This window comes from Galeopterus variegatus, unplaced genomic scaffold, assembly GCF_000696425.1.
Source record: "Galeopterus variegatus unplaced genomic scaffold, G_variegatus-3.0.2 Scaffold1692, whole genome shotgun sequence".
NCBI classification, from domain to species: domain Eukaryota; kingdom Metazoa; phylum Chordata; class Mammalia; order Dermoptera; family Cynocephalidae; genus Galeopterus; species Galeopterus variegatus.
Genome location: NW_007727803.1, coordinates 158,976 through 172,424, shown reverse-complemented (window position 1 = coordinate 172,424; position 13,449 = coordinate 158,976). Strand labels below are relative to the sequence as shown.

Below are 13,449 nucleotides of genomic sequence, written 5' to 3'. Positions count from 1 at the left end.
AAAATCAAACAAGTAATTTTTCAGCTTTATAATTCAGCCATAATTGTTGCTCCTGTAAGGAGCAACATTCACACAATCTGAATGAGCACACATAAAATAATCAGAATATAATGAGCTTTTTAATTTTGACATGATGATTATAAGTAAATTAGGATATAAGAATAGGACAGATCAGGGCGAGCTGGCAACACCATTTTAAAGGAACAGAGGTAATGAAATACCGAGAATACCCTGAGAAAAGGCAGAAGAGGGAAGAAGCTAACAGAGACATTTGAAAGACTGGCACAGGAATTTTGACTTTATGAGACTGGTCTTTGGAAGTCACTGTAGTTTTTAATAAGCCATGATGTGATGACAGTTATGAGTCTTAGAAATACTAATAGAATGAAAACATATATTATTGTAGGAATGAACTTGACTCAGAAAAATAGCTTCAAAGTTAAGGGTCAGAACTGCAGATGCCTATTTGGAGCTCATCAGCATGTAGGTGTGCTTAAGATTGAAGGAGAGGGGTAATGTCATTAAGACGGTGGAACAAATCATCCCCAGTATCACTCCCCACTATAACCAATCAATTTCCAACTATGAAAATGCAAAAACTGCCATTCTGAAGTTGCTGGAGCTCGGGGGAAGAGGAGAGGCCTGCAGAGTTTGTGAAGGCATGAATGGCAGCGGCAAGAAGGAGGGGAGACCACTCCAGCCATTTCAAGCACTGGCTGTTTCCAGGGCCAGTGTGGAAAAAAGCAAGGAGCAGCTGCTAGCACATGGAGTAACTACCAGGAGATGACAAAGCCACAGCAGCACCCTTTGTGTGAAGCTACTTGAAATGTGCAGGAAAGAAGGGTGCCTCGGAGTGCACCATCACATCTCCTAGGCCAGTAGAGCCACTATCAAGCTTCCCTGAACCTGCATAGGAGCAAGAGGTCATAGCTTATTGGAGGAAGGAACCACCCAGAGGTTGGTGAGTCTTCACAGGGGATTCATGTATGGCCTGCCCCACAGGAAACGTTTGGAGTGCCAGAGAGAAGGTTACCCACCAGGGAGCACTGGGGTGTTGTGTAGACAACCGATCTGCCTTCCACTCAGCAAGGGCACCACACAGTGAGACAGGTCAGGGCAATAGTACTTCAGGGAATACAGTTTTCAGAAAAGACTCAGTCCTGGGATGCAATTTCTACATGGCCCAGTTGTGTCTGTGGTGACCTCACAAGACCTGGAAGTGACTAAAAGGCCAACAATTAAAGTCCAATTCACATGAAAAGCTTTCCCCACCTTTAGAAGTAGCAGCAAGTCAGCAATTTAGCTCAGGCACATAGTTCAAGTCCCAGTCCTCACAGAAAGTTCCCTCCAATTTGGGAATTAACCAAAGGACAGCAAATTAGTTCCAGTGCAGAGTTTAAGCAGTGGTAGAAGCTATTAATCCACCAAAGAACAGAAAACAAAAAATAAAAACACCACAGACCAGAGACAAGGCTCTGATATTAACCAGTAAAGGCCAAACACTACAAAAGGACACCTATAACACCTGCCAACCAAAGAACACCTATAAAACGTAGGAGAGGTAGCTGGCTCCTCAAATGCCCAGGCATCAACTTAAAGACACAAAGATCAAGAAAGAACAGAGACATATGACACCAACAAGGAAACAATGAAGCACCAGCAATGGATCCAGAAAAACAGTGAATTTATGAAATAAATCTGACAGTTCAGAATAACCCTCTTAAGGATGTTCAGGGAGTTGCAAGAAAATACAGATAGAAAATTAAAGGATATATGAAAAACAATACAGGAGAAGAATGAGAAACTTGACAAAGGAATAGAATCAATTAAATATATATATATATAAATTCTAGAAAAAAGAATACATTGTCTGAACTGAAAAACTTGATAGAAAGCTACAATAGCAGATGTGATCAAACAAGGAAAGAATCCGAACTCAAAGACAGAACATATGAAATTATCCAATGAGGGAAGAAAAAAGAATAAGAAAAATGAAACAGAAATGCAGCAATTATGGGACTCCCTCAAGTGAAATAACCTCTACATAACTGGCATACCCAAAGGAAATGTCCATCATCAGCTGAGTGGATAAGGAAACTGTGGTACATCTACACAATGGAATACCACTCTGCTATAAAAAAGAATGAAATACTGACATTCACAACAACATGGATGGACTTAGAGAAAATTATATTAAGTGAAAAAAGTTAGGCACAGAAAGAGAAACACCACATGGTCTCACTTATTTGTGGGAGCTATAAATAAATAAATAAATAATAAACAAACAAACAAATAAAGGCCAGGGGGGAGAAGACACAACAATCACAACAATTTTTTGAACTTGTAAAAACAAGTGAACAGCTATGACATAGTTCGGGGAGAGGGGAGAGATGGAGGAAAGAAAGAGGAATGGGTAAAGGGACATGCAAATCAACTACAATGTATATTGAGAAGTTAAAATTAAAAAAATAATAAAGAAAAAGAAAGAGACCTAGAAAGCATATTCAAGGAAATAACTAAAATTTCCCAAGTATGAACAAAGATGACAGCATCCAGATCCAGGCAGCTCAGAGGTCATCAATCAAATTCAGTCCAAAGAGGAATACCCCATGGCACATCACATTCAAATAATTAAAAACCAAAGAAAAAGCAAGAGTACTGAAAGCAGCAAGAGAAAAGAAACACAAAACATTCAATGGCACCTGAATATGTCTCTCAATAGATTTCTCAGTAGAAACCCTACAGGCTAGAAGAGAATATGATGATACATTCAAAGTGCTAAAGGAAAAAATAACTGTCAGCCGAGCTGTGTATCCAGTAAAACTAACCTTCAAATTTGAAGGAGAAATAAGGTCTTTCCCAGGCAAACAAAAGCTAAGAGAATTCATCAACACTAGACCTGCCTTACAAGAAATATTAAAGAGAGTTCTTCAATCTGAAAGAAGATGATGCTAAAGAGCAGCAAGAAAACATATGAACGCATATAACTCATTAATAAAGTAATACAAAAACAATCTCAGAATACTCCAACACTGTAAAAATAGTGAATAAACCACTTATAACCTTAGTACAAAAGACTAAAGGACAAGCCTAACAAGACAATAACAAATAAAACAACCATACAAGAGGCAGGCAATATTAAAAGATGTAACTTGAAATAACAAAATATCAAAATGGGGCATAGGGTTGGGAGGGATGATATCTAAGCATAGAGTTGGCTTTGGGCTTTTTTTCCTTAGATATCAAAGTCAATTTGTTAGTTGTTTAAAATAATATGTTATAACATATATTTTGTAAACCTTATGGTAACCAAAACACAAAAACTTATGAGATATAAACAGCAAGAAATCAAAATATACTGGTAAAGAAAACCACTCAACCACAAAGGAAGACAGACCAGAAAAAAAGCAGAAAGGATCTACAAGTAAAGTAACAGACAGTAAGAAGTCCCTATACATCAGTAATAACTCTAAATGTAAATGAATTAAATGCCCAATTAAAAGACATAGAGCAGCTGAATAGATTATAAAACAAGAACCAACAATAAACTGCCTATAAGAAACTCATTTCACGTATAAAGACACACATCTACTGAAAGTAAAGAGAAAGAAAAACATATTTTATGCAAATGGAAACCAAAAAAGAGCAGGAGTAGTGTAGTGGATTGAATTATGTTTCCCCAAAACTCAATGGAGCTTGAATTGTGTTCCCCAGGTTTTATGTATTGGAAATATAGCCCCTACTGAGACTGTTAAAAGGGTGGGAAATCCTATTATGGTAATTGAAAGGTGGAGCCATGAAGAGTTGATTGGATTGTAGGACCAGGCAGTAGTGAATGGCTTAAAAATGGCGGTCAGGGGTGTGGTTCTGAGAGCTTTAAAAGAAGAGTAGAGTCTGCCTCTCTTTCTCTCTCTCTGCTCTCTCTGCTTCCACCATCTTGCACTGTGAGACCTCTGAGTCACTGTTGCCACCACCAGGTGGACTTTGGACTTCCCAGCCTCAGAAATTGTAAGCAATAAATTTCATTTTCTTTATAAATTTCCCAGTCTCAGGTATTCTGTTATAGCAACACAGAACAGACTAATACAAGTAGCTATACTTAAATCAGATAAAACAGACTATAAGCCAAGGAAAGTAAAAAATTATAAGAAAGGTCATGATAAAGGGACCAATTCAACAAGAGGATCTAACAACCCTAAATATATACACACCCAACACCAAAGCACCCTTATATATATAAAGCAATTACTGATATGCCTAATGGGAGAGATAGAGTCTGACACAGTAATAGTTGGGGACTTTAATATCCCGCTTTCAGCAAAGGACAGATCAACCAGACAGAAAATTAACCAAAAAACATCAGAATTAATCTCTACTCTAGGCCAGTTGAATCTAATGGACGTATATATAACATTTCATCAAACAACTGCACAATACACACTCTTCTCAGAAGCATATGGAACATTCTGTAGAATAGACAACTATTAGGTCAAGTCTTAACTAATTTTAAAAAATCAAAATCATATCAACTATCTTGTATGAACAGAATGGACTAAACCTAGAAATCAACAACTAAAGAGACACCAGAAACAGTACAAATAAATGAAAATTAAACAACATGCTCTTAAACAACAAACAGGTCGAAGAAGAAATCAAAAAAGAAATTTAAAAATTACTGAAGACAAATGAAAGAGAAAACACAACATACTAGAACCTATGAGATATGGCAGATGAGTTCTAAGAGGGCAGTTTATAGCAATAATTGCCTACATCAAAAAAGAAGAAAGTGTTCAAATCAATGACCTAACATTCTACCTCAAGAAACTTAAAAAGCAAGAACAAACTGAACCCAAAATCAGTAGAAGGAGAGAAATAACAAAGATCAGAGCAAAAAAAAATAAATTATAAGTTTAAAAACAATACAAAAGATTGATGAAACAAAGAATTTATTTTTAAATAATTTTAAACAAAATTGATAAACCTTTAGCTAGACTAATGAAAAAAAAGAGAAGACTCAAATAAATAAAATCAGAAATTAAAAAGGAGACATTACAACTGATAACACAGAAATACCAAGGACCATAAGAGACTACTATGAATAACTATACATGAACGAGCTGGAAAACCTAGAAGAAATGGATACATTTCTGGACACATACAACTTACCGAGGTTGAATCATGAAGAACTAGAAAACCTAAACAGACCAATAATGAGTAATGAGATTGAAGCTATAATAAAAAAATCTCCCAACAAAGAAACCTCAGGACCAGATGGCTTCACTGATGAATTTTACCAAACATTTAAAGAAGAACTAATACCAATTCTTCTCAAACTCTTCTAAAAAATCGAAGAGGAGGAAATACTTCCAAACCCATTCTATGAAACCAGCATTACCCTCATACCAAAATCAGAAAAAGACAAAACAAAGAAAGAAAACTACAGACCAATATCCCTAATGAACACAAGTGCAAACATCCTCAACAAAATACTAGCAAACCAGATACAGCACATTAAAATGGTCATTCACCATGATCAAGTGGGACTCATCCCAGGGATGCAAGGATGATTCAACATATGCAAATCAATAAACATGATACATCACATCAACAGAATGAAGGGAAAAAACATGATTATTTCAGTAGACTCAGAAAAAGCATTTGGTAAAATACAATATGATAAAAATACTCAACAAATTAGTTACACAAGGAATGTACCTCAACACAATAAAGTCCATATATAACAATCCCACAGCTAATATCATACTGAATGGACAAAAATTAGAGGCTTTCCTCTAAGATCTGAAACAAGGCAAGATGTTCACTTTTCCCATTCATATTCAACATAGTATTGGAAGTTTTGGCAAGCACAATAAGGCAAGAGAAAGCAATAAAAGGTATCCACACTGGAGAGGAGGAAGTCAAACTATCCCTATTTGAAGATAGCATGATCATGTACATAGAAAACCCTAAAGCTGAAGAAGAAATCAAGAAGGTAATCCCATTCACAATAACTATCAAAAAAATGAAATGCCTATGAGTAAATTTAACCAAGGAGGTGAAAGACATCTGCAATGAAAATTATAAAACATTGGTGAAAGAAGTTGAAGAGGACACAAATAAATGGAAAGATATCAAATGTTCATGGTTTAGAAGAATTAACATCATCAAAATGTCCATACTACTCAAAGCAATCTACAGATTCAGTGCAATCCCTATCAAAATACCAATGATATTCTTTACAGAAATAGAAAAAAAAAAAACTTAAAGTTTGTACGGAACCACAAAAGAACCCGCATAGCTAAATAATGCAATCTTGAACAAAAAGAACAAAGTTGGAGGCATCACATTACCTGACTTCAAAATATACTGTAAAGCCATAGTAAACAAAACAGCATGGTACTGGCATCAAAGCAGACAAATAGATCAATGGAACAGACAGCCCAGAAATGATTCCACACTCTTATATACAACTGATTTTTTGACAAAAGTGCCCCCAAACAATAAATGGTGCTGGGATTGAGTATCCACATGCAGAAGATTGAAATTAGACCCCTATCTCTCACCATACACAAAAATCAACTCAAAATTAATTAAACACCTAAATATAAGGCTTAAAGCTATGAAAATACTGAAGAAAACATAGGGGAAATGCTACACAAAATGGGAGTGGGCAGTGCTTTTTTGAGCAAGACTGCAAAAGCACAGGCAAAATACACAAATAGGACCACATTGAACTAAAAAGTTCCTAAACAGCAATGAACACAATCAAAATGAAGAGACAACTTACAGAATGGAAGAATGTGTCTACACATTAGACAAGCGGCTAATATCCAGAATGTATAAGGAACTCAACAACTCAACAGCAAAAATACCAAATAACCCAATTAAAAAATGAACAAAGGACCGAAGGAGACATTTATCAAAAGAAGATGTACAAGTGGCCAATAGTATATGAAAAAATGCTCAAAATTACTAATAATCAGGGAAATGCAAATTAAAACCACAATGAGATATCTCACTCCAGTTAGAATGGCTATTATTAACAAGACAGAAAATAACAAATGCTAGCAAGGATGCTGAGAAAAGGAATCTCCTATGTTGTAGGTGAGAATGTAAATTGGTACAGCCATTGTGGAAAACAGTGTGGAGGTTCCTCAGAGGACTAAAAGTAGATCTACCTTAAGACCCATCTATCTCACTACTGGGTATATTCCCAAAGGAAATGAAATCAATATATCAAAAGACACCTGCACTTCCATGTCATTGCAGCACTATTTACCATAGCCAAGATATGAAATCAACTTAAATACTCATAAACAGATGATTGGATTTAAAATTGTGGTATATATTCACAGTGGAATACCATTCATCTATAAAGAAAATGAAATCTTATCATTTGCAGCAGCATTGATAGGACTAGAAACCGTCGTGTTAGGTGAAGTAACTCAGGCACAGAAAAACAAATACACATGATATCACTCATGTGGAATCTAAAAAAACAAATCGTTCTCATAGAAGTAGAGAGTAGAATGAATAATGGTTACTAGAGGCTGGGGGTGGGAGTAGAGTGGGAGTGGGGGCAGGGGAAAGGACAAATGGTGGACTGATGGGTACAAAACTCTGTCACCTACCCTAAGTGAATCATTGTGCAGTATATGCATGTATAGAAACAACACACTGTACCCCACAAATACATACATGTAAATGTTAAAATAAATGCTCCAAAAATGATCAAAGCAACAAGAGGAAAAAGAAAAAAAGGCCTATAGGCAGCTCACTAGCTTCTACAATTACGACTGCCAAATCCACTCCCAGGTATTTATTCTTTAGGAAACTTAAAATTATTCATAAAGAAGGCTAAGACAAGTAGCAAGCAGGGAATTCAATGGCTTTATACATAAGCAAGGAAACAGAGAAAAGCATTTGAAAAACAACGAAAACGTAAGCAAGAGCTTTGCTTCAGTTTAGAAGGCTATAAATTTTACTGTTTTCTTTTATTTAATAGAACTAATATAAAATGGGAATAATAGTCTACTTTCTTGATATAGGCTTAAAGAACAGGATCAACCACAAACCGCTAATAACATAAAAGCCATACTCAGCAAAAACAAAAACAGAAGCATGTACTAAACATAGGTTAGCTTGCTGGAGAAAAAGATGTTATTTTGTTTATTCTTGTGTAATTCTTTCTAAATCTTTTTCATTTAGAAATTTAATTTTGGGATCAGTGATATCTAAATAAAATTTAAGTATACAAGTATTTCAAGTACATTAAACATATGAGAAATTTTAAGGATTTTATCAGATAAAGCTTGGAGATTACCAAAGGGTGTCATCAAAATAGCATTTCTAGAATTGAGGATAATGTCTTTTGATTGTTATACTCATAAAAATACATAATCCAATGTATGGCTTAATGCGTTATATTTGTATTCATCAAACCAAGCTAATAATAATAAAAATGACTGACATTTACTGAACACATACAAATATTATCTAAGCATTTTACATATAAGCTTATTTATCTCATTTAATCCTCAAAATTACCTTTGGAGCTATGTACAATTATTATCTTTATTTTATAGATGAGGAAAGAGGCACAGAAAGTTAAAAACCTAGCCCACCATTTATAAATAAAACTTCAAGAATGAGCTAAAAATTAGTTTAAAATTGCAGTAATTTTTATGTTTCGGTAATGACATATGATTTTGAAATATCGTGGACCAGCATACTTGCTTTTATGTTAAGACTTTACACAGATGCAAATAAGAATGAGTAACAGTAACCTACCTTTATCAAAAAAACCTGGCAATCACTGATATAATCATACTCCAATCCATCAAAAGAATGATAATGCCGATCCCCGTATATGGTGCACACTGCTGGGCACGGATAATATGTGCAATTGAACATTCCTCGTCGACAAACACTATGAGAAAATAACACAAGTTAACTTTCTCAGAAACTTGGCTCTACCTAGTGTTTTTCAAGTGATGTAAACATCATAAGGTTGTATTCAAAAGCATTTACTGAGCCAATAGCCCTTACAAGTATTGCTGATTCATTTTAACACCGATTACATTGACAAACATATTTTTACCACTTTGTTAGTAAATTATTGGACAGCAAAACCAAGCTTAGAAATTATGTCAGGGTCACACAGAAAATAGATGATGGAATGAAAATTAAACACAGACCTACTGGTAGCCAAAATAGCAAAATGCCATCTCCTATATTTGAGTCAATTTAAGTACATTAGACATGACATTGCTCATGAGTTTAGAATCTTTGTCCACGTTTTAAAGAAATTATATTTCAAATTTTATTTTATGATATTGGTTTGACTTATTTTTAAACGGAAAACCTTCCATTAAATATGGTCTTCTCTCAACCTACAGAATGAGAGAAAATATTGCAAACTATGCATCCAACAAGGGATTAATATCCAGGGTATACAAGAAACTCGAACACCTTGATGATAAAAAAAACAAGTAACCCAGATAAAAGATGGGCAAGAGAGCTGAAGAGGCATTTCTCAAAGTAAGATACACAAATGGCCAACAGACACATGAAAAAATGCTCAACATCACTAAGCATCAGGGAAATGCAAATCAAAACCACATTGAGATATCATCTCACGCCAGTTAGACTGGTCATTATCAAAAAGACAGAGAGTAACAAATTCTGGCGAGGATGCGGCAAAAGGGGAACCCTCCTACACTGTTGATGGGACTACGGATTAGTGCGGTCATTATGGAAAACAGTATGGAGGTTCCTCAAACAACTGCAAATAGAATTGCAATCCCACTGCTGGGTGTATACCCAAAGGAATAAAATCATCATGTTGAAGGGATACCTGCACTCCCATGTTTACTGCAGCTCTATTTACCATAGCTAAGAGTTGGAACCAACCTAAATGTCCATTGATGGATGACTGGAGAGGAAAATGTGGTATATACACACAGTGGAACACCACTCTGCCATAAAAAGGAATGAAATTCTGCCATTTGCAGCAACATGGATAAACTTAGAGAAAAATAAGTGAAATAAGTCAGGCACAGAAAGAGAAATAAAGTGGGATAAGCCAGGCACAGAAAGAGCATGTCCTTACTCATATGTAGGAGCTAAAACAAACAAACAAACAAATAAACAACAATGACAATAATTCCTTGAACTTTAAAAAGGAGAGAACAGAACTGAGGCCACCAGAGGTGGGAAAAGGGGAAGGAGAGTTAGCAAGAAATTGGCAAAGGGCCACATTGTATAATGATAAATATAGTAATTATCCTGATTTGAGGAAAAAATTAATTTTTAAAACCATCTTATTATGTTATCTTTAAATTAACTTTTTTTTTAAATAATAACCATTTTGTTTTAGAATTCATTGTAGGGTATCAGTACATACTACTAATAAACTAATAAAGCAGAATCTAAAAACGTACATAAATATGGTCTTCCCTATGCAACATTTAGCACTTTCTTATGAGCTTGAGAAATTTTTTTTCAATTAAATTTTCAAATGGTTGCATTTCACAGTTTTCTCCTGGGCTGAACAAATATGCATAAAAGTAACATATGGTCTCTCTGTAGACAGGGGTACTCCACCAACTCCTGAATGCCTTTAAAATCTTATTTTACTCATGTTTGATTTGTTTTTTTCGCTGAAGTCAATCACATTAAGTACAACAAGATGATTGAAATTAATACAATTGCTTAAAAATTTTTGTGAAATAAATGAATCTCATTACCAGGTGTAGCAAGGTGTAGCAATCACTTCTCCTGAGAGATACTCCCAATCTTTCCAGATACATGGACAGCTTTCAGGAACATAACATTTTCCTTTGTGCTCTGCCATTCTTCCAAATGAAGAAGTAAAATGCTATTTAGTTTAAACTACTAATTTCAGTTTTTAAGAAATCAGTAATCCTGTCGTATTCAACACTATCATTTATATTTACTATAGCTGTCTAAGGCATATTCTATCTGACCTACTGAGGGCTGAATTCAGTCTTTCTTCCCCTTCTGCTCCACACAGTACCTTGCATATCACAGTATTAAATAAATACCATGTGAATGATTAGATGTGATATTTTGACCTTTTGGGTATTCACTTAGTACAATAAAGGAGAGACAGAAGCCTAAATTTCTAATAAAATGAGTTATTCCGAAAAAACATTCAAAGAGAAAATGAGAGTCCCTTTCTTCAATACTTACTCCTTAAAAAAAGTCTGCATGTTCTAATAATTTTTTGATAAAAGTAGTAAATTATAAAATGAATAACATTTTATGTTACAGGACGTAGAGAGTAATCAAAAGCATCTCTCTGAGTACTTATGATTAAAATCATGAGAGCTCAGTTTAGGTATGTTTTGAATTAAAAAAAATTACATCTAATGTTTTGCGTTCTTTATTACTAACGTATTAAGTATTGAATGTTGGTTTCTTTTGAAATGTTATTTACTTCTTGAATGATTACCCCCTGAAAAACTATCTGAAAATATCTATGAATATAAAAATTAAAAACATAAAATATAAATATAAATTTTTAATATAAAAAACTCATAATTCAGGGAAGAAGTACGCTTGGTATGTTATCAAAATTTTTTGATATTAAGATTAAATAAACACATATTATATATATTTCAATAGCCTTAATATAAATAAATATATACAAGTATATTTCAATATTCTTAATTTTTTTTAAATAGCTATAGTAAATAATTTAAAATAATAAATAACAAATATGATAGTAACAAATTATAAATGTAATAATAATCTAAAAATTAATAACATAATAAAGTAGTAAAAATAACATTAAATTTAACAATAAATTTACATATTTAAATAATTTATCATTATGATAAAATAATTTATTTTAAAAATAATAAATAGCATAATAGTAATAAAATAATAAAACAATAATAGCTTCTAAAAATAGATAAAATATATAAAAGATTTTTCTGAATTTGCTTTAAAATGTAATAATTTAATGTTATAAAAATTGACTGAGAAATTAGTTAGGAATCCTGAATTCTTGCCTCTTCTCTGAAACAGAAATAATCACGAACGTTTCTTGAGTGCTTTGGTTTCCCTCTCACAGCTCTTCTTACACAGTACTGTCATTCCTTATTCAATGTATATGCTATCCACCAGACTTTAAACTTCACTCCAGAGGATGAAGTATATTTAGTTAATGGTTGTGTCCCAATGCCTAGCACATAGAAGACACTAAGTTGTTGAGTAAAGGTGAGTAAATTAACTTATGTGTATAAATGATACATTATCTCACTTAGATTTCCTTCTTTCACATCAACAGTGCCCTAGACTCCATAATCTTTCATCTCAACCCTCCCAGACGTCTAGTCACTTGCCCTGGGCTTTGTATCTTTCTTCTGCCTGGAAAACCTCTCTTCATCATTTGAGACTCAACCTAATGCAGTCTTTTCAGTGCAATCTTTTATGTTCCTAACTCCCCCACACACTCCCTATACTTAACAATTTGTACAAACCTTTATTGGAGGACTTATCACAATGAACTGTTAAGTAGCTCATTAAATGTTTTATAGTGATAATAAAAGCAACAATAACAAAATTAGTATTTTTGGCGCACTATTCCAACCACTTTAAATATGTCACTAACTCACTTCATCCTAAGTGACAATCCCCTAGGTAGATTCCATTATTATCTTACATTTGTATTTTAGTATCTTCCCCATCCCTGTAGCATAACGTAATGCCCCAGACATTAGAGGCTTCATAAACTTAGGTTGTCCAATTGTTTAGGTGATGGATAGCTCAACTAAATGAACCACAATCGCTAGATACTTAGCCAAATTAGCAGTTTAAAGTGGTTATGCTGATGACTGATGAGTTTTTTATAACTATTCGAAGCTGGAATGAGGTTTAAAAAAAGAGCTATAAATCACTGTAAATTATCTGCTTCATGCAGGTTTGCACTGTGAGGTTTGTAATAAAAATTTACTGAGTACCTACCATATAACTGATGTGTTACATATACTCATCTATCCATGAAATAAATACTGTTATGATCATTTTAAAAAGAGGAACTTGAGATTCCAAATAGTTAAGTAACTTGCCCCGAGGTCCCTCAGCTAATAAGGAGGGCCAGCATTTGAAGCCATTTCTATCTAATGCTTTCCATTATACCACATTCCATTTCTTCAGTCCTCAGTGATTTCCATATTAGGGTTATGTGGTTCTTTTATAGTCAATAAACTACTGGCACTATTATTAGTGATACTAGGCGGTTGTCCCAAAATGAGCCAGACAAGGTCACATGGAAGACAAGGCAAATCACATTACCATAAACAGCTTTATAATAAAAAGTTCTGTTAACAAAATTATTTCCAAATCAGTCAGAGGCCTCTAAGACAATTCCGGCCATATTATTTCAATACAATTAGAGAAGGTGGGAGAAATTTTCTTTAA

General features: G+C 34.1%; 1 protein-coding gene across 1 annotated transcript in view; it reads right to left on the bottom strand.

Moving 5' to 3' along the window:
- The window catches only part of OTOGL (otogelin-like), a 164,205-nt gene that overhangs the window by 95,101 nt on the left and 55,655 nt on the right, over positions 1-13,449 (bottom strand). Inside the window, exons 24-25 of the mRNA XM_008578479.1 lie at positions 10,749-10,856; positions 8,791-8,929 (exon numbers count right to left, since the gene is read on the bottom strand). Coding sequence (XP_008576701.1) covers positions 8,791-8,929; positions 10,749-10,856 — 247 coding nt within the window. The remainder of the gene's footprint in view (positions 1-8,790; positions 8,930-10,748; positions 10,857-13,449) is intronic.